The 20,814-nt window shown below is 40.6% G+C and overlaps 3 protein-coding genes across 13 annotated transcripts in view; 1 reads left to right on the top strand and 2 right to left on the bottom strand.

The window, feature by feature from the left end:
* Positions 1 to 160: 160 nt before the first annotated feature.
* Positions 161 to 7,329, bottom strand: LOC109467128 (DNA-directed RNA polymerase I subunit RPA34-like). Of its 3 annotated transcripts, none has more exons than XM_019765061.1 (13): positions 7,202 to 7,329; positions 6,337 to 6,379; positions 6,020 to 6,143; positions 5,755 to 5,884; positions 5,483 to 5,548; positions 5,302 to 5,352; positions 5,061 to 5,115; positions 4,759 to 4,893; positions 4,479 to 4,577; positions 4,192 to 4,281; positions 3,971 to 4,069; positions 3,741 to 3,811; positions 2,900 to 3,532 (listed from the first exon to the last, which is right to left on the bottom strand). In XM_019765061.1, exons 3-13 carry the CDS (start codon positions 6,094 to 6,096, stop codon positions 3,443 to 3,445), a joined length of 963 nt encoding a protein of 320 aa, XP_019620620.1. In that variant the 5' UTR covers positions 6,097 to 6,143; positions 6,337 to 6,379; positions 7,202 to 7,329; the 3' UTR covers positions 2,900 to 3,442. The 3 variants fall into 3 exon arrangements, with proteins under 3 accessions (XP_019620623.1, XP_019620620.1, XP_019620621.1); XM_019765062.1 differs by having other exon boundaries at positions 4,192 to 4,278; XM_019765064.1 differs by lacking the exons at positions 2,900 to 3,532; positions 3,741 to 3,811; positions 3,971 to 4,069; ... (7 more) ...; positions 6,020 to 6,143; positions 6,337 to 6,379 and adding exons at positions 161 to 1,037; positions 1,379 to 1,559; positions 1,803 to 1,942; positions 2,227 to 2,539 and having other exon boundaries at positions 7,202 to 7,320.
* Positions 7,330 to 7,547: 218 nt separating this feature from the next.
* Positions 7,548 to 14,492, top strand: LOC109467117 (threonine synthase-like 1). The gene is made up of 14 exons (XM_019765046.1): positions 7,548 to 7,581; positions 7,986 to 8,132; positions 8,446 to 8,592; positions 8,961 to 9,099; positions 9,510 to 9,624; positions 9,892 to 10,278; positions 10,474 to 10,712; positions 10,991 to 11,101; positions 11,241 to 11,444; positions 11,744 to 11,826; positions 12,060 to 12,217; positions 12,583 to 12,673; positions 12,993 to 13,083; positions 13,346 to 14,492. The coding sequence occupies exons 2-14, from the start codon at positions 8,013 to 8,015 to the stop codon at positions 13,675 to 13,677; spliced, it is 2,217 nt and encodes a 738-aa protein (XP_019620605.1). The 5' UTR covers positions 7,548 to 7,581; positions 7,986 to 8,012; the 3' UTR covers positions 13,678 to 14,492.
* The window catches only part of LOC109467116 (B-cell receptor-associated protein 31-like), a 9,170-nt gene continuing 2,306 nt past the window's right edge, over positions 13,951 to 20,814 (bottom strand). For 4 of the 9 annotated variants that reach the window (XM_019765043.1, XM_019765045.1, XM_019765044.1 and 1 more), the window contains exons 5-8: positions 15,898 to 16,033; positions 15,632 to 15,722; positions 15,277 to 15,377; positions 13,951 to 14,847 (exon numbers count right to left, since the gene is read on the bottom strand). In XM_019765043.1, coding sequence (XP_019620602.1) covers positions 14,797 to 14,847; positions 15,277 to 15,377; positions 15,632 to 15,722; positions 15,898 to 16,033 — 379 coding nt within the window. In that variant the 3' untranslated portion in view covers positions 13,951 to 14,796. Of the gene's footprint in view, positions 14,848 to 15,276; positions 15,378 to 15,631; positions 15,723 to 15,897; positions 16,034 to 17,041; positions 17,199 to 17,477; positions 17,632 to 17,934; positions 18,036 to 18,364; positions 18,473 to 18,905; positions 18,973 to 19,290; positions 19,421 to 19,570; positions 19,679 to 20,814 lie in introns of those variants that run through there. The other 5 variants (XM_019765040.1, XM_019765042.1, XM_019765041.1 and 2 more) reach the window with 5 other exon arrangements.

The following is a 20,814-nucleotide window of genomic DNA, read 5'->3' as shown; positions in this document are numbered from 1 at the left end:
GTCCCATTTGTTCAACCCTCATGACCACGTAGATTTCATAATGAAAGCAACTTTTTTTTTTGCAAAACTTTTTTTTTATTCGCACGCGCGCATCAGTTTTGGGGCTCCCGGAGGATGTCATCCATATAATCAAATCAACATGGCCTAAGGCAGAATGATGATCAAGCGGGTTCTGAAAGCTGTCCTCATTTGCGTCGAGTTACAGAAAAGATTTGTCTACATTTATAGACGGCTCAATGCCAACGAGGCTAGAAAAAGCTTCGAGGTCATACTAAAGCTACAGAAGGAATAGTTTCATGTGTTAGTTATCTATGAATCGAAATAAACTTTTAAAAACTGTGTAATTACAACTGAGCAAAATTACAAAGTTTTGTCAACAAACAACTTTTGGCGGGCAGAAAAAAAAGGTAAAAACGTTTCTCACGGCTTTCCCTTTAATCCCTTTTCATTATTTCGTTCCCTCCTTGCTGTCGGTATGTAAATGATAACCAGTATTAGATTCCTTGTCCTACAAATGTCTGATTTATTTGTCAAACACGATGACATTGTCCATTTCGTCTTGGAATTAGATCTAGAAGGCGCTCAGAATGAACTCAAGGCTATTATTGCACATTTTCTTTATCTGTACCGATTTCACCCCACTTTCACCAAATTTCTGCTTGAACTTCTGTTCGATTGTCAGTAAAATCTAAAAGAAGCTGATATTAAAAAATGTCTTAAATCTCCTAAAAATCTCTGTGCTTTTATCAGATTATTTGCGCCCTCTTGCGGATGGCCTCGGCAATAGCATGATGTCCTCCCTGCACGCCCGCCCGCTGTTCCGCCTCCCGGTTATAGGCGGAGAAGGTGTTGATGTCGATCACCTGCGGCGCTCCTGCGCGGTCGAAGATGAACTCGAACCCGCTGTTGTGGATCCCGGTTCCTTCCAGAAAATTCTGGAACGTCTGTAAGATCGGGTGTTGGAAGTCTGTGATGATGTTGTAGTCGGAGGGCTGGAGCTCACACGGACAGAGGTTGAACCCATGCGAGTCGGACACCTGCAAGACGGTACGTATACGGGCAGGGTCTTGAGGAATATGGTCATAAGAGACGGGTGACTACTGCAGACAGGGGTTTTGATGTTTGGGCCCTTGGAAAAATAATTCAAGGGACTACCAAAGCGGCCACAATGGGTGAAGATGGCCACTAGTAGTAGCAAAGGTTTCACTATATCGTGCGATAACTACATTATTAAAATTAAGAATACTGAAAATACCTAGCAGACACAGACCTTACACAGGTTGATTTGCGTTGTTATCTGTGTGTTCTAATATGGCCAAATCCGGACGTTTAGCCCCTAACTTGGTTAGGTACATGTACATTTTAGTGAACTAATCACCTGGACGTGGAAGACGTAGAGAAGCCGCCCGTCCACGAACTCTGCGCGGTAGATGCCGGTTGTGTGCGGGAGGAACTCCTGCACGATGTACAGGCCGCTCGGAGAGGTACCTAGGAAACCTGCCGGACCCGAGTCTCCGGCTTGGCGGTACGCCTGAGAGAACAGCGCCGCGGACTCAAATCTGGCAAAAGGGATTAAAGACGCAAGAAGTTATGAACGTTAACCGACTTTGAGGTACCTAATTCTTAAAACGGCAAAATAGACGAAGCGCTTCAAGCCAATACCATCTTCCCTAGACCCAATGCAAAGTGTTAAGCTATATCATCAAATACAGGCAAGGGGCCCTATTGTAATAAATTAATAAAAATCTCTGGAAGAAATCACTTCTGGAAGTATCTACAGCATATGGAAGAGGGAAACAGACTTGTTGACGTCCTTGCCACTGCCACCTCGGTCGGGCTTGACGACGAAGGCCGAGTCCTCGCCGAACGCCGCTCGGATTTGTTCGGGTGTCGGATTCACCGAGCAGATCGTCTTCGGGACGGGAACTCCATATTTCTTAGCCTTGGTGTTGAACAAACATTTGATCTTAGAGGCCGATTTTAACTCCTTACATATTATGGCTAAGAAAACGATAGATAAGGATCAATATTGGAAGTAAGGAAAAAATTATGGTCAGGATGCAAAAATAAATTCATGCTTCAAACCATGACATGGGATTAGCAAATCGTAATGGAATAAAAAAAAGGTAGTCCATTGACCTTCAAAAAACACACTTAACACTGATGTATTTGCATCGTGATCACACACAACCGTTCCAAACGTTAGAAATAAAGTTTAAAGCTTACAAGAACACACTGTAAAGCTTTGCTGCATCCAACTTGTACAGAAATCTTGGGGTTAACGACCGGACGGTCATGTGCCTCTGCCCAGGCCAGGATAACCTCTGCCTGGTCGGGAGAGTGAGCATGCCCGTGCACATGCGCGCCTGAGCTGGTGCGGTTGCAGAAGACGGTGTGTGGCGGCGGTGTGCTCAGGTCCACTGACACCTCGTCTGCCACCCATTCCTCCACCGTCAGGTCCGGGTGCGCTTCCAGGGCCTCCCGCATGGGGGCATACCACTTCTCGTTGTCGTGGAGGACGATGACCTTTTTCGACATTCTAAGGAGTAAATATATCATGTTACAGCGTTAAACCTCATTTGTAATGGAAGATACCACTAGGAAAGCTTAAACGTTCAGTCTTACGCAGGAAGTATTTTTGGGGATGAGAGGTACATTGATCCGTTACTCCAGTCACGTGTTTGATGAAGCAATGGGTCATTCATATTGGGAAGGTCTAAGATTTGATAAGTCAAGATTTTCTCGTGCTTGACTACTTTTATAATCCAATTCACATAATACTCTAGTCATCTCATCATCTAAGCAATTACATGATTTCTCAGTAAGAGATCACAGTCGTCAAGCCCAATATCTAAGGGAGTCAAGAAAGACAAACAACTCAGATGCTTTACAGTTGTAAAACTCTGTAAATATCTTTGCATGTAATATAACGTTTTCGTGTAATACAGTTTCTTCCTTAACTTTTAAAACAATTAATTCTACTTCCACCCTGAAACAGCCTACTTTCGATAGGGTACTGATCATATACACATGGGAATGCTAATGTATTTATACCATTAAATTACATGTAAACATTTTTCTGTATATGGAAGACAAACATGTGATGCTTAATATGTAATTGACCAGATACTTTCCTTTTGAAAGTAAGCCAACTTTTAATACTTACAAAAGTTAAGACTACATGAACCTTACAAACAACTGCATTGCTGGTTTAAAAGTCCATTCCATATTCTACCAAGCAGAGAATACTTGACATTACATACATGTATTCTATGTGGTATTCACATATCTGGTACAATGTGTTGTATTACAAAATCCCTGCTAACTCTCATAGTTCAGTTCATTCTTGCCATCTTTCTGTGGTTTGGAGGTTGGATCTTTAATCAGTTACTTTTGTATAAAAGTATAACATTGTTATTTGTACACAAGTTCATTGGTCTCTTTAGTCATCTTTCTCTTCTTTCTTCTTCTTTTTCTTCTTCTTCTTTTTGGACACTGTGGTTTCTTCAGAATCTTCAACTTCCTGAGCAATCTGTAATAAAACAATTAACAAGCAATAAAATATACAGAACGAAATTAACCATCTTGTGGCCTCTTGAATTCCCCATTATTAACCACTAGCACCAGGATTCTGAAAACAAACAAAAAGACAATCTAACAACTTTCAAGTACAAGTACGAGAGATTGTTATCATGTCTCTGAGGTTTAGACTGAGCAAATATAAATCATGTCTTTCTTACCATAATCTGCTCATCATCCCCGCTGCTTTCCCTGTGTTTGTCTTTCTTCTTTTTCTTCTTCTTCTTTGAATCTACAAGGAAACGAAACAAGTTTAACAACAAAATATAATAGTAGAACGAGTACAGACATACATGTACATGTATAGGCACACAGATAGACATAGAGTGATAGATACACAAACACATACATGTACATATGGTAGCATGACTAAAGAATCAGGAGCACTGACCAGGAGTTTCAGAGATGTCTTCTATTGCAGCTTCTGTTGCCTCTTCTTCACTTTTTTCTTTCTTCTTTTTCTTCTTCTTGTGCACTCTGTCTTCCAGCTCTAAGCATGGATAAAATGATGTAACATGTAAACATTCTAACTAGAAATGTTGTTAAGCTAATTAGCATTGTATCATACTTGCAGTTGATTGTTAGAAAGTTTCTGAGATTTTAAGAACTCACCTGTTGAGGTATTTGAGTCTGCAACAAGTCTGTCAGTCTCTACATCTTCTGTCTTCCTCTTTTTGGAAGAATCAACTTCTTCTATATCTGCTTCAGAAAACATGGAGAGAAGGAATTATGTATGATTGGCAGTCTCTGGTACCTTAAACTATGAGTTCAGGTTTGGTCTTTTCTACAGAGTTCAATATCTATTATAAAGTACAGTAATAGTTACAACCTTTTTAATGATTTGAATCAATACTTGTAAAAAGAAAATACTATTGAATCAATGCAAACTGTTCCAATACCCTCAATGTCATGTTTTCTTTTCTTTTTCTTCTTCTTCTCAGAATGAACAGAATCTCTTCTCTGTGCAAAGGTGTGTCTATTGACTGGCTTGGGTTCTCCTGGAAGAGACACACAAAAAGAGTTATTTTTTTTCTTCATTACACTTCAAACAATACTAAAATAGATAAAATACACTATAACATGTATACTGTATTACTGTTTAACAGAGTCAGTCCCGAAAGCTGAACTATTGTTGTGTGCAGATGTTAAAACTAAAAAAAATTTCCAATGCCGACTTACTCCAACCGAATGGTTTGAACCTCGGTCTGAGACCCTCGGGCAGCTGGGTGTTGAGTGGTGCAGCAGGGGGAGGGATGGTGACGGATGGAACAGCCACTGACTGCATGATGTTGATCTCCCCATGCATGAGTGGCACTGTTGGAACAACAACACAGAATTCAGCAAGTTAGAAGTCCTTCCAAAATCATGCCGTGTATGGTGCAGCACCCTCTATCTGCCACAAACACACATAAAAAATCCTCAAACTAAATGTCTTACTTATTCAGTCACAAACAAGCAAACAAGGACAACTTTTTACACACCTGTGGCAAGTCTTCCATCCTGTTCATTGGGCAATAAAAGACTCAGACCTTCTTGCTGTTGATAAAAAAATATACAAAATTTTCTTATTAATGCTTTAAAGATATAGAAGATTACCTCCATATAGACTATAAGTACCTTCATTCACCATATCCATCTATGCAAGCTTGGATCACTTCAAAAACTTGTGAAATAGATATCAGACAAGAGGTTGATGTCATGTAATAAATAAGTAGGCCTCACCTGTAAGTGCTGGGTGTTTTTTGTCACCTGCAAATCATATTTGGAACCAGTCTGGAAAAGAAATTGGCAAAAACCAGTTAGAAAACCATATTAATAACTAAACCCTTTTCAAAATGAGAAACTATAAAACAAAACAATGAAGATGATTTAGATAGTGTACTGAACAGCTATTTGTATCTACCTCAGTTTCCACAGTTGTGCTTTTGTGGAGTTTCACCTTCTGTCCTGACAAACATCTTGGGTCAAACTGCAAGTAAAAGAGAACACTGGCAATTATTGATGTACTCACTGCTTCCTAATGCCATAACCAATAGAGAATTGGTAGGTAAACAACTACTTCAGTGTGCTAAAGGTTTAAACTGTAGTCTCCTGAATAGAAGAAAGCATTGGACTTAATATATACTATGTTTGACACTGGGTCATGAATTTTCCAGGTGAAATTAGCTTCCTTACATCTTTAGGTGCCCTGATGACCCACAGTTCCTGGTCTGATGAGTGCAGACAGTCAGACGTGAGCAGGTCCTGTCCACTCTGTTTCTCTACACTTGTGGTCACTCGGCTGAAGTTCACTGGACACTCAAACCTGAAGAAAGGAAAAGGAGACCAACACTCACACTAAGAAAATAATAAGGTACATGCACTTAGCAATGTTATAATGAAACTTTTTTATACCTCCAAATGTGTAATAAAATAAATCAATAAGCAGACTGATACTCACCTTAAAGGGGCTTGTCTTGAACTTTCCGGTGAGTTATCAGGACCATCACTGTCTGATGCTTCACTTTCAGATATCATTTCTTGTCTGTTAAACTATCGGTGATCACCAAAAAAAGAACTGATGACTGAAAGAAAAGGGAAAAGGAAGATCAAGTGATGATCAAGGATTACATTATTTAGAGCTTAACAGTCATGCAGAAAAAAAATTCAACTTAACAATGAACCGGAAGAAAACAGTCTGCTTTAAATATACACCTAGATGGCAAATTAAAATGAAATCAGAGCAATAAAAAAAGTTATGAAAAAAAGACACCTTACCTGATACACACACGAAAACAGCTACTTTTCCAAAGTAGGCCGCCTTCAAGTCAAGATGACACAAAGAACTTGTCAACCGAATGATCAAGAATGGCCGCGAGGTTACAAAATTAGACATTGCTGGTCAGCATTTGACTATTATTAAAATAAATGCGTGCTAGAAAATTATTGGAATCCACATCAGGTATTACTGCCAGTACATGCAGAAAATAAGTGTAAGGGCTTGAAATACCTGTGACCTCAACATACGATATTTTGTAAACATTTATTCATTCATTCGTTCATTTCATCATAAGATTATCTGATAAGGGCCCTTCAAGTATATAAGACCAAATGAGGACTTTTCTTTCTTGTTGCGTTAACCGTGGTTGCTTTATGCCCTTGTTTGTCTGATGCTTTTTTTTTTTTAGGGTAGTGTTATTTAGTACCTGTAAGTGTGTAAAAGTCAGTGCCATTCAGCTGAAAAAGCTGCGAGGCTGATTTTCTCAATAAATTGAAATTGAATAATACTAGTAACAGACTGAAAGACATATTTAATGTTATCCATATTCAGGAAATTTCTGATGCAGCCCAAACCTTTTTGTTGCAGCTACTAGTAATTTCAATTCTTGCTTATATCGGCGAAAGACATCAAGATATTTACCCCCGCACGAAAGTGGGGATTGCAGTATTATATCATAGTGATAGTAACACTTTTACACATTACAGGGCTTATGTTTACATTGTAGCTACAACAAAAAAGTTTTGCCTTCTGACACTAGAAACGTGGTGCCCCCCTCCCCATCGCACACTTTGAAGCATGTTCAGACTTTGTTCCAGCGGAAACTCAACACGTCGATAGATTAGAATCATGAACTGTACTTACGTTCGCTTTATCCTTTCAAAACAATGCTGATTAATCAGGTGATTTAAGGGTAATTTAAAGAATAACCAAAGGTCTTCAAACTCGCACGTGCGTTTACATTCCGCAGCAGATAGTTTCACTTCTGGGTTATACCGCATCAAACGACAACAAACTCAATCACTTAATCGTATTAATTAACGACTAATAAACGTTAATACAGTTACTTACACCCTGCACCAACAGTAGTAATCTTCTAATCATTTGTTTTCGAGAGTATCGTCAGAATATTGTTCTGTATACTAGTAAAATAACGTTTTTGTTACATTTAGATGCTGCTAATATTTGGAAAGTTCAAGGGTCACACGCTTGGAGGCGCGTGTTGCAGATTCACAGAAAACGTCGTGAGTTCTGTGGGTTATGTAAACCACGATGAGAGAGTAGGACAAGAAAGATATATTAGTAGACTGAGGTTGTGTAAAGCCTTTCCGATCGCGCGGAAAAGTCAAATCCTTATTTGTCACAAAAACTGCTCAGTCAGACACGCCCCCTAGGAGCTGCACTAGGCCCTACTGTCTCGAGCAAGTACTTTGACTTTCCTCTCCCCATCAAGAAATTGATTGATTTAAATCTAGCAATAACATACGGAATGTATGTTTTCATTTTCAACCTACAAAAATATTCCAATTCCTATATTATAGAAGACGAAGCTTGGATGTCAATGAATTGTTGACGTCTATGGATATGGTGCCTCAATAGTCAGAATAAGCTTATAAGATGATAGGGATGAGATGACTATGTTTTTCAGTTCATTGGTTACTGTAACTGTCTGCCCATGATGGTGTGGAGGAGACTGTACAGCCAGCTGAGGTGTTCACACCGGTACATCAGACTTCCAGGTCTGCAACTCAGGAACTACAGCTGTGATGGGGCTGCACGGAGCATCAGGAACAGGGTATTAAATTAAATACACTTCCTTGATGGAAGGATAGCAACTGAACACAGTCGAGTGTGTTAGAAGTATACAGGTTAACCTCTTATTTTGTACTGAACTGAATTGAACTTTTGTAACACAAACAAGAACAATTTCCTCATGATGAAGCTTAATCATGAATCTCAACATACATGTACATCATCGATCATATATTGATGCTGAAGAGCAATCCATGTGTGATGAAAACCACAGTGGGATGGATACTACTGTGGATCCTAGATTAGATGTCATCTGGTCAGTTGTAAGTTGATGAGAGAGTCCTGTTTGTGTACAGAAGGGTGCTAACATCATCCTGATGGGCAGTCCGGGTGCAGGGAAGACCACAGTGGGGCGGCTCCTGGCCAGGATGTTAGACAAACCTGTGGTGGACATTGACAACGATCACCTAGAGTCACACTGGGGCATGCCGGTCTCTGAACAGGTGACTTTAGTCTGTACTACTGCAAGCAAAGGAGATTATGATTTTAATACGATACATTAGATGATAACTGTCACTGCTTGACTGCATTAAAGAAGTAAGTTTCTTTTGGTGAACAGGAAAACAGGATGGTCAAGTAGAATTTCATGGTGTTCTTGGATTGCCAATGACTAGTCACTGTTGCAGGGGCCATGTGTATTGTAAGCATGTTTCCAGCGCGGAAACTACTCTCCTGATGTCCAAATGTAATGTTCAATGTAGACCTTCCTTGTCAACTATCTCTTCTGGCATTTAACCATTCACCCTAGTTTGGCCTGTTCAACCGTGATAGAGACTAAAAGTGATCATTGTTTGTTCTGTTGTTCATCCAGCTGTCCAGACTTGGTCCAGAAGGTTTTCTACAGGCTGAAGGAGAGGCTGTGCTGAACTTCACAGCAGACAACTGTGTCATCTCCCTGTCTGGGTCCAACCCCATGCACCAGGCAGCCATGGAACACATCCGTACACTGGGTAGGTAGTACTGCATCTGTACTATAACAACTATAACTGTCACACTAACATATCTCCCTGTCTGGGTCCAACCCCATGCACCAGGCAGCCATGGATCACATCCGTACACTGGGTAGGTAGTACTGCATCTGTACTATAATTACTATAACTGCCACACTAACACATCTCCCTGACTAGGTCCAACCTATTCACCACAAAAACAATGGAACACATCAGTATACTTTATAAGGTATCTAGTACCTCAACTATATACACTAACACAAACTTAACTGTCACACTAATATCTCTCTACCCCAACTCCACGCACCACAAGTGCAGTCTGCTTTATCTACAGAAATCCCTTGAGCCATGATCTGCTTTGGTTTCCATTACTTAGTCTAAGAGTATATTTTTGTTGTTGGCATACCCAGGAACGGTCGTGTTTCTGGACGTCCCCAGTGCAGACATTCTGCACAGACTGGAGGTGATGAAGGTCAACCGCATCGTGGGTCAGGGTGCCGGCATGTCTATGGCCGACATACTCAGGTTCATGGACTTGTATTTGTACATTGTAGTAGTGGTTATTAAGAATGTTCAGAATAACCAATCTGTTCAACTAGCAGATTACCCAATCTGTTCAACTAGCAGATTACCAAATCTGTTCAAGTAGCAGATTTCAACTAACGATAATACATGTAATTAAAAATTGCATGCAGACATAATTGCAAGAAATGCATCATTATTACTGTGACAGACACTGTCCCAACTATATATTAAAGTGGTATACAGGTAAAATATTAACCATTTTCACAGGTATCGCCAACAGTTCTACGAAGGGCAGTACGACATTCGTGTGCTCTGTGGCAACAACGAAAGTGCAGAAGACATTGCAAGAAAAGTGAAAGAGGTGTTGATCTGGCACGAGGGCAGCAACAGTTATATCTCAACAAGACACTCTACGAAGGAGGAAGGAAGTAGTAGAACTTTCTCAGAAGTTGTCTTGGAGGGCCTTGCCCCAGATGGAGGTCTGTATGTTCCCAGGCAGGGGTTACGGCGGCTACAGGGGAGGGAGTGGGAGAGACTGGTGCACTGTAGCTACCAGGAGAGGGCACTCAGGATCCTGGAGCAGTGCATCCCTCATGCAGAGGTCCATCCTTCTGTACTCAACACCATGGTGCAGGCAGCTTATGCACAAAACAGGTGAGTGAGGCTGTGCATGTACATGTGTACTTTTGTCCTACTGTAAGCGTAGAGGAGAGTAAACAATGTCCAAGAGGTATTCTACGATTGGTCATAAAAAGACAAACAGATGCGTTGAACATTTAAGTTTATTGAACAGCAACTTAATCATGGACATAAAAACCAACTTACGCCCAATTCTGTGTCTGTCAACAGATTCAGCACTAGTGATGTGGTCCCCTTGGTGCAGTTACAAGACAACCAGCACATCATGGAGCTCTTTCACGGGCCCACGGCATCCTTCAAGGACCTGGCCCTGCAGCAGATGCCGCAGTTCTACACCGAGTTCTCCCGGAGACGGAGCGAAGGTCATGACGAGCACAGGTCACTTATCCTGGTGGCGACGTCCGGAGACACGGGCAGCGCCGTGCTGGACGGGTTCAGCAGACTGCCTGGTCAGCGGAATGCTACTGCTGTTTGTTTATTTGTTCGTGCCTTTATTTATAACCTCAACTCTCATCACTCTGATAGGTACATATCACATTTGAAAAGAATTTAGAAAAAAATATCTACAAAGGCAGTAATCACTGAGGTCTGTACACGACAGATATCCCTGTGTTCAAGACTTTCTTGAGAATTGAGAAGGTTTGAGCAATGACACGATATTTTACATGTAGTTTTCTTAGGGTATAATGCAGAATTATGGGAGCTGATGTTTACATATTCTTCACAGAATCCCTGCAGCAGTATGTAGCAGTGATGGTGCTGTACCCTGAGGATGGCATCAGCCCCATACAGAAGGCACAGATGACGACCAACCAGGCTGATAATGTCCACGTAGTTGGTATGGAGCAAATAATTGATTTTTGTTATGATTTTTTTTTAGAAACGTAAATAGAGATACACAATATAGTGGCACAAAAGCTCACATCCTCGTGAATTTCTTTCAATAACAAGTAACTCTCCATCCCCTGTGAGCGAAGGTGTTCAGTCAGATTTTGACTTCTGTCAATCAACTGTCAAGAGCATCTTCAAGCAGCTGAGGGGTTTATCTGATGGCTCATCATCTGGACCGTACCACTCACACTACGGGGTTCACCTTAGTGCTGCTAACTCCATCAACTGGGGGAGACTACTGCCACAAGTTGTGTATCATGCATCGGCATACTTAGATCTGGTTAGGCAAGGTAAGTAGAAGAATTATGTCAGAAGAAACACTACTGCATTCAGCAGGGGAAGGCAAAAGCTATGCTCTGTGCTAAATTGTATACAGTTCTAAAGAGGAAGACTGCAGTATGTTAACATTGTAAATGTATTTGTATTGCTTATCCGAAAGTTGTGAAGTATTGTTTTGCTTTTTTCTATCTGTGTGTCTGTCAGTGTGTATTTCTACATTTCACAATACATATAGTACTGGTAGCTGTTGTAAGGGTTGCAAATTTTTGGTGCAAAATTTTCCATCTGACTGTCTATTTTTTGTTGGAAGGTACCATTTCCATGGGCCAGGAGGTGGACCTCTGCATCTCCACAGGAAACTTTGGAAACATCCTGGGTGCTGTGTATGCTAAGGTAAACATGCTTCTATACTGACAACCACAGAAACAGGTTGAAACAGTAGTTGCTATTGGCTTTTGTAAAGGAAGATGAAAGTCTTAGAGTATGTTCAAGCTTGCACAAGTCTAAAAAGATAATAATCTTACTTTAGTGAACAAAACATATTCTTGCATGTACAATGTAGTATCATAATGGTAATCAGCCACTATGTGTCATTGTTGTACTGTATTTCCTTCCCCTGTCCACAGAGGATGGGCATTCCCTTCAAGCGTTTCATCTGTGCCTCCAACCAGAACAACATCCTCACAGACTTCCTAAACACAGGTTGTTATGACCTCCAACATCGACGGTTACACCGGACCATGTCACCATCCATCGACATTCTCGTGTCCTCTAATCTGGAGAGGTAAAAACAGCATGGCAAGGTGGCCTCATGGTTAGGGTTGACTTGCAGTTGGAGGGCTAGAAGGAAAACTTGCACCTCACTATGCTTACAAAAATGTACTCCCTGATTCTAAATGTTCTGTGTTTGAATCTAGGATGCCCCATGTGGTATGGATCCGAACCCAGGACCTGTAGCTGTAGATTTTTAGCCAGTAACCCTAGCTAGAAGGCCACCTTGCAACCATAACATATATGCCTACACATAAAGCTTGTACAGGTTGAGATAAAAGGGGTTTTGTGATAAAAAGAAAGGTCTAGATGTCAGATATAATTGATGTACAATGTTAATAAGTGTGACATTCATACATGTAATTTTCCCATCCCCAGGTTCCTTCACCTGTTGACCGGTGATGGAGGTTTGATAACAGACATGTTCCACCAGCTGGAGCACCAGAGACTTTTTAAAGTGCCAAATCAGGTGAACACCAGTTTGGTTCTTGGTTGTCTTACTTATGCCCCTTTTTTGGATTTAAAAAAAGAAGTGAAAAGATTACATGTACCATTTGGGATCTAAATCAACTTCCAAATGCCCAAATATTTTAGCACCAACAGTTGAGGAAAGTCAATGTCTCCCTGCTTGCTACAGTTCTTTTTTCTTTTATATCAACACATTAAAAGTTTAAAATGCTTTGCATAAACATTAACCAGCTGTGTACATTGACTCTAGTGTTTCCTGCATGATTGTGGTCGTTCTGTCTCGGTGAAAAGAAGACTTGAAACATCCTACTCTGTTACAGATGCTGAGTGAGCTACAGGAAGACTTCTGTGCAGACTGGTGCCATGAGGAGGATTGTGCCAAAACTATTCAAACAGTTTTTCAGTCAAATGGTAGGAAACAGTGTTATGTACTAGAGTTAGATCTCTCTACAGAAAAATTTCATATTTACTGTGAAACCACAGAGGTGTCCTGCTACAATATTACAAAAACAGGACTTGGTCCTTCTCAAAACTATGACTTCTCCAGCTGTACAATTTACTAAATCTTGACCCTTCGGAACAAAGCCACTTTGTTTCTTTTCTTTGTATGAATTTAATTCTGTTGCAATCTTGTAGCCATCCCAAAATTTGGTGTCTTTATTTTTTGTTACAGGTTACTTAATGGATCCACACACTGCAGTGGCTAAGACTGTTGCAGACCGATTTTTGGCGAGAGATCGTCCGATGCTCCTGGCCTCCACTGCCCACTACTGCAAGTTTGCACCTGATGTCCTGACAGCCCTGGGGGAAAGATTATCCTCAAACAACCCTGTCCAGCTCTTTCAGGCTCTTCAAACACTAAATCCACATCCCACATTACACAGTCAACTTAGCAAGGACATAGAGAGGCCGAGAAAACACCAGGCTGTTCTAGAAGCTGACCACAGTCAGGTTGTAACAGAAATGGAAAGTTTTATGAGAAGATACTTCTCAGATCTAGAGTGAGGGTGGCCAAGTCGGAGGGGTAACATTGTCAAAGATTCAATACCTCAGGGAAGGGCTGAAAAATGAAGCAACATTTTAGTTTCTACGAGGTTTTAAGGGAAATTTGGTTTGGGGCCACTACAAAAGTACCAGGTGATTTTGACATTTTTACATGAATCCCAGATTCCCAGCTGCTGAACATTACATGATTATAGCATTTTAAGTTCTGTATATAGTTATTTAATCCAGAATACACGATAGAAAGTCATTGAAGACTGCAAGTCAAGGCATGTCACAAGTCAAGATCCATTTATGATTTTACTGCAGCATTTACTGAACAAGTTCTCAAAGCCTTATATGATCAAGCAACAGCAATTACAAAGTTATCAGCGCTACAAAATTATATGATGATACACTGGTACAAAAAAAATCGTAAAACCCACATCTTACATTTTCTGCATTGAATTCCGATACATCAGGCCTAGCCTGATCACACTCCTATAGCAGCCCTGCCACCAGCCTGGCCACTAGAAGGGACCCATAAAGTTCTGGAGAGTTTGAGAGAGTTACAGACTACATAAGGTACTTGTTATAATATTCAACCTACAATAGATAGGTGTACATCTCTAAGTCTTTGTGTACATATTGAAAACTAACAAAGGATGGTGATGTAAAGCTGGCTGCCTTGTGCATGGGGAGCTTCAGGTGTCAAACCTTTGTGGGTAAAGGAACCCAAAACATTTATCGAGAAGAGTAGGGGTAACAGGTGGTCAACTGGTGCAAAAATATATCCACAAGCCATATGCAAAATATATCCACCATCTACTTGCATCATACAAGTATACTTAATAATATACATAACATAAAAGTACTGCAGAATAACCACATAAACAAATTCCTACCACAAATAATAATCTGCATTAACATCAAAATACTTTGTGAAGTCACAAACTGATACATATGAAGTGCTATACTTGCACCTTCTGAATTATAGTTTCTACCATCTTTTATGTTTCTTCCAAATAATCATCTTAAGTCATCACACAAATCTGACTGCATTGCTAGAATCCCTTTCTTAGATGGCTATAAGACATCTTGACTACAGGACTACTCGATGGTCCGTAAAAAGTGCACTTTTCTCTAGTCGTCCTTTTTGTCTCCATCGCCTCCCTTAGCAGCCTCAAGTTCCTCCTGGAAAATAACGGTATCATCAGTTTTGAAACATAGCAACTGTTGCACACACTGCATCATAAATCTGGTCTTTGGAGTGTTTTTATGTGACCTCATGAGGACTCACTGTCATCAGACACCAACATGGGGGTGCAGCTATCTGCATTTCAATGAATTGTAGCTTAAGTGTTTTTAGCAATTTAGAAATCTTCTTATCCTCTCAAATAACATCAAGTGTGAATACCAAAGAAAAGAGAATACCAGAAGAATACATAAAAATACTGGACACAGCTAGTCATTTACAGGTAGAGTATACCAACATGGTCAAGGCATCAATATAACAGATTGTACATGTATCCAAAAGTTAGGGAGTTGATGATAAACAAATGTTGAGGAGTGAGTAAATGCACCTGTAACTTGTTGTGCTCCTTAAGGTGTCTATAAACCCACCTGAAGCTTGCTGTGTTCTTTGAGGAGTCGGTCATACTCAGTGTTGACGCCCTGGGCCTGTTTCTTCACTGCCTGTAGGTCAGCTTCCAAATGGAGCAGCTCTGAAGGGGGAGGGAGGCAACAAAGCACATGTCAGGTGGTATTACTCATGCCAAGGACAAGCTTGTCAGAGTCACTAAGCAATGCTACAGTATTATGACCATGTTGATCCATGGTTGGTAACATTTCAGTAACAGAAGGGATACTTTACCTGGAATCCAAAACATTGAGGTAGGAGGTAAAAATGCATCAAATAGCCTTGTGTTACATCGTTCATGTGTTTTTAAGACTGATGAATGTCTTGCTAAGGACTCACTGTCTTTTGCCTCATCCAGTTCCTTGTTCTTGTTGGCAACCTTGTCTCTCAGCTTCTCCAGCTCAGCATCATTCTCTGCACCTGGACCCTCCTAAACACAAACAGAGCAAACAGGTTTAGCATCAAAGCATTCTATTGGAATATCACTGAATTGCATCAACATTTTGGTCATATTGCAGTCAATAGGATTCTAAGAGGGATAAGAGTGTTAGTGGGCAGTTATTAGAAGCAGACAAATAAACAAGAAAATTGGGACTTGAAAATACCTTCTTCAGTTTCTCATTCTCCTCCAGCAGTTTCTCGGCAGCATCAGTAGCACTCTTGGCCTGCTTCTCAAACGCCTCAGACTTGGCCTCCAGGGTGGCGGTGTTGGAGATCACTGTCACCAGACGACGCAGCACGCTGGAAACAACACATCAACATCACTCTAATCCTCATATTCATGCACAGATAAAGTGTTCAGAAGACAATGACTGTTAATAATTTTTTTATTCCGTACCCCAAACCCTTCCAGTAAATGAAAATTTGATTCATAATTCAATATGTTAACAGTTGCAATACATGTATCCAAAAGCCATGACAATTGTGAGAATGATGAAAGGCATAAATAGGATATGCCATGAATGAAGTGCATGTAGTCTAGGTGAAAATGTGGTACTGTAAATTCAATTATTTTTGCAGGGACTTAATTTCGCAGTAGAAGGGGAAAGGAAGATGTAGCCGTATTTTATAAGCATCCAATTGTTTTACACGTACTGTTTTACTACAGTACAGTGGTAATACTGTAGGAATTGCATATTCATGGCACCATGAATTTGCAGTAGAGAAGTCACTGCGAAAATACAACATTTACAGTACCTAACAGTTATAACATAGCACATATCAGTTACATGTACATGTCTGGAAAATAAGGAGGGGATTGCTAGTGGCAAACTCCAATAAGATGAACTGCAGCAAGACTGTAAAAAGTAAAGCAAAGGTAGGTTAGTAAAAAAAGAAAGAATCTAGTGCAGAAAGGTTGACGATAATGTTGATGTCAGCCCAACCAAGATGCTAAAAATGATAAAAGCTAAGGGAAACACCCTTGATATTTTCAGGCATGTCCCTAGGCTTGTCATTGTGCATTTGGGGTAGACAAAGTAGAAACGGAACAGGGTTAATTTTTTTCTTCACCTTCTCTCTGCTGAAGTAGCCTTAAGGTAGCCTGGTGTCCAGCCTTTTAGCTTTAGTCCGCTCCCCAAGATCCGCTCTTGTTGGTGGGGAGTGGATCTTGGGGAGCGGACTAAAGCTAACAAGACTACACCAGGCTACCTTAAGGCACCAACCTTTCCATGCTTCTGAGATAAATCAGTGGGGGAAGGGTTCATGTGACCAGAGCCCAGAGACACTCCTGACTTCCACCTTACTTACACAAACAGAAAGAGGGCAAAGCCAGCGATATAGAAGTTCCGCTGGGCACGGAATAGCTTCATGTGGAGGTTGATTTCGGCCTGGGGGAAGAGCGCTGGGTCTTGTCCCCCATGGACCTTTGGTGCAGAGCCGTATTTGAACATCTCTCGAATGGCATCTGGAAAAAGACAGGTCAATGTATACAATGCTTTTTTCCCATGTGGTTGAAGTGGATGGTGCAAAGTAGCAGGAGGCAGTCAAGACTGACATGCCCTCTAGTGTCTCACTTGAAAACTGCAAAGTGTCATTGTCATTTTGGTTTTGGAAAGTATCATTATAATGAAATGCTTTGCAGAAAATTCAACTTTTTGCAAGAGGACTTGGACATTCTTGTCTGTCTGACGGCCAAGTTTGCACCACCCATTTCAACCAACAACTCCACCGCGGCGTTACTTACATAATGAGGAACAGAGCGAACCCCGACATGTACAGGTTCCTCTGTGCACGGAACAGATGCATCATGATGTTCATGTGACTGCCGGGACGCAGCGCTCCCTCTGCACCCTCCTCATCCTTCAAGTCCCCGTACTTCAGGGACTCACGGATACCATCTAAGTTCAACAGTTTCAAAATGGCAATCAGCTGCAGAAATGGCAGACTTGACCCCCTTACCCATACTGCTTTGCAACCCTTCCAGCACTGCGTTGTGTTGTGTATAGTGTGTATAGTGGAACTTACAGAAACTCACACCTACATATATTCACATACACTCATGCACAAACATGCATGGAGGCACATACGCATGCAAGTACGTACGCACACACACCAACTCTGAATCTCTTTTTATCTCTCTCCCTCTCTCTCTCTCGCTCACTGACTCATTATTTGACACTGACTGTCCTAAAAATACCAACCTCCAAACAGCAGCAGAAGGATGGCTATCAGCACGTTGAAGTACAGGTTGCCATGTTGTACAAACCAGTTCAGCAGGGCTGATTTGAAAATCTTCTGCCATCTACAATGAATAGTAAAATTCATCATCTTTGGGCCCAAGGGAACCCATAACAGATACCACATACCACTAAATAGAATTTAAAAAGGTATCTTTAGTACAGTTCATCTGTTTTTGGTATAGGGAAAACTATTTTCCAACACATGAGAGTGTACTCACTATTTCTTCTCTAGAAACGGCTAACCTATTTTATCTTAATTAACATCATACTGCATAAAATAAATAAAAAATTATATATGTGACCAGCAGGCAAAATTGAGTTTTTCATTAATAAATAAAGGCTCAACAAATTTCATGCAACTTTATATGGTCAGACAGTGCTTTGTCCTCACCTTCTGGCAGATATGAATGGTATGCACAGGAGAACACACACGCCGATTTCTGCGTAGAGAAAAGTCGCAACGATCGTCCACTGGATAGTCATAATGTATGGGTGTCCACTGGGAGGACAGAAAACATTCAGTACATTCAGATCATGTATGTGACTATGTAGTTAAAAGTATGTGTGTATACGTCATGTGACCATTATATGTATGTGTAACATTATATGTGTTTGTACATTTGTACGTACTGACAGGATTGAAACCACAATGTTTTAATTGTTACCCCCCCTCGCCATGAATACATGAAACATTATTTCAGCTTATCATAAATCATTCACATGCATCCTGCTTTCTAATCCAATGGGATGTAGACTACAAGGTTTTGAAGATAATAAGAAGATTGAGATTAGATATGGGATTAGCATTTTTGATGTGTGAATGACATTTGGAAAATTCAACTTCCAACTGTAGACAATTTTGTCTTTATCATTTCCACGGGTTCCACCTTAACAATACTATCCAGCCACCAAATGCCATGACAAATACATACATTTCAACATTCCATCCAGAAAATTCCATTTGCTGTATGTCACCTTGTCTTGTTTTCGCAACAATATTTAACACTCCTTTTGTTAATGACCCTACAAAAATACACGTATGACCATCTCGTGTCAGTAAAAACTGCAGTAACATGAATATTCGTTAATAATATTCCCAAATTTTAAGTGGAACAAATATAACCCATCACAAGCCTCACTAGCTATCCACTACCAAGTGTCAAGTAGAACACTTCCAGTTCCAGTGTTACCAAAGGCCGTCCATGACACAAAAATTGCCCAGTATTTTGTCTATCAAAACTATATTATGGTGGATACAAAATCACAGACTGTACAACTACAAGAAAGACAACATCTGTGCCACTGCCCAACACATACCTTGTCTACGAATTCTCCTATTTTACTCAAACAACGGCCCAAATTTTCCTCCGACGGCTTCTCTGTTTTAGGGGGAACAGGAACACTAGGGAAAACCGCACCGTGCAGCTATTTTAATACCTCGTCTGACCTGGAGAAACCGGAGTGAAACCATGACGTGTCTCAACCAAGGAAGGGCACGAACGCACATGAGTCACAACCACACCCACTTTCGAGATGTTTACCAACAATTGTTTACATTGGAACTTTCAATAATATGTCATACGACAGATTAACTTACCTACAGGCTCGTGACGTAACTGTTTAACGGGAAAATAGGCTTTCAAAAGCGCAGTTTTTGCACGTCTACGGACCAAGCGAAATGTTTATGAATTTGGGCCAGTGGAAGCTAACATTATCATTGAAGGGGTGGTCACTTTGTGACTGTAGAATACCATACTCGAAGAACCCAAGAAGCAAACATTTTTACACATCTAATCAATAATAGATATTCTGTTTACATATAAAATTGAAATAGCATAGTGTATTACATTATTATGGCGTTGACACCGACTTTCTTGATAGATATTATCTTATTACTCCTAGAAGACAGTAGACTATTCTATTGACCTCTTGCCACTATTCTCGCGAGAAAGAGCGTGATTGCTGGTCAGGGTGCGAAGGCGGGACATTCAAATACAGCATCAACTTTTGGGCCCTGTATGACACCGAGATCGCCGTTTAATAAAGTTATTTATTTATAAGCTAAAGTACAAATTATTGCTCGGCGTAAACAACGACGTCAAGAATCTTTGAATCATGCTTCGCCTCTTTTTCTTCAATGAGTCGTTATCCTTTCCGAAACTCCGTTGTAATACTTGTAGCACACGTTGATTAAGGTCAATCCATCCTTTCATTCATTCAATATTTACCTCCATGAAATGTGTCATGGAGGTTATATTTTCAGTTGCGTTTATCTGTCCGTCTGTCCTTCTGTCCGTCTGTTGGTCAACAAGATAACTCAAGAACGCCTGGATGGATTGGTTTCATACTTGGTGTGTTGGTAGGGTGTGACGAAAACTGGAAATGATTAGATTTTGGTCCCCCTAGTGGCTTCCCTTGGTACTGCAGCGCAACTTCCGGTTTTGATATCTCGAGATCTGGACATGCTAGGGTCATAAAATTTTGATGGAAGGTAGCTCTCATGCTTGGGAAGAAGTCACATGAGTTTGGGCCCCCTAGCGGCTTGTTCTGGAACTGCAGGGCACTTTCTGGCGAAATGTTTAAAAGCCAATAAGTCCAGACAGGAACAACATATTTTCATTATTTTTGGTGTGTAGGTAGCTGAGAGAGAGATGTACATAATTAAATGCAAATTATGCAAATGAGGACTTTATTTGCATAATTAATGAGGAAATTCTATAATTACAGTGTTTTACATTATACTACTACATGTATGTAACCTATGGCAGGCGGAACTTCAACAGATACTAATTATGCAAATGATGACCTAATTTGCATAATTAATGCGAAAATTCTATGATT

The sequence above is a fragment of the Branchiostoma belcheri genome, unplaced genomic scaffold, assembly GCF_001625305.1.
Source record: "Branchiostoma belcheri isolate BF01 breed outbred unplaced genomic scaffold, Haploidv18h27 scaffold175, whole genome shotgun sequence".
Classification (NCBI taxonomy): domain Eukaryota; kingdom Metazoa; phylum Chordata; class Leptocardii; order Amphioxiformes; family Branchiostomatidae; genus Branchiostoma; species Branchiostoma belcheri.
This window is presented reverse-complemented; position numbering and strand designations above follow the sequence as displayed.

Coding starts and splice junctions, on each gene's coding strand:
- LOC109467128 (XM_019765061.1), bottom strand. CDS start 6,096: ATGATATCTGAAAGTGAAGCATCAGACAGTGATGGTCCTGATAACTCA. Junction 5,885..6,019: donor TCAAGACAAGCCCCTTTAAG/GTGAGTATCAGT, acceptor TCCTTTCTTCAG/GTTTGAGTGTCCAGTGAACT. Junction 4,894..5,060: donor GGATGGAAGACTTGCCACAG/GTGTGTAAAAAG, acceptor TTGTTCCAACAG/TGCCACTCATGCATGGGGAG.
- LOC109467117 (XM_019765046.1), top strand. CDS start 8,013: ATGATGGTGTGGAGGAGACTGTACAGCCAGCTGAGGTGTTCACACCGG. Junction 8,133..8,445: donor CACGGAGCATCAGGAACAGG/GTATTAAATTAA, acceptor GTTTGTGTACAG/AAGGGTGCTAACATCATCCT. Junction 10,279..10,473: donor GCAGCTTATGCACAAAACAG/GTGAGTGAGGCT, acceptor GTCTGTCAACAG/ATTCAGCACTAGTGATGTGG.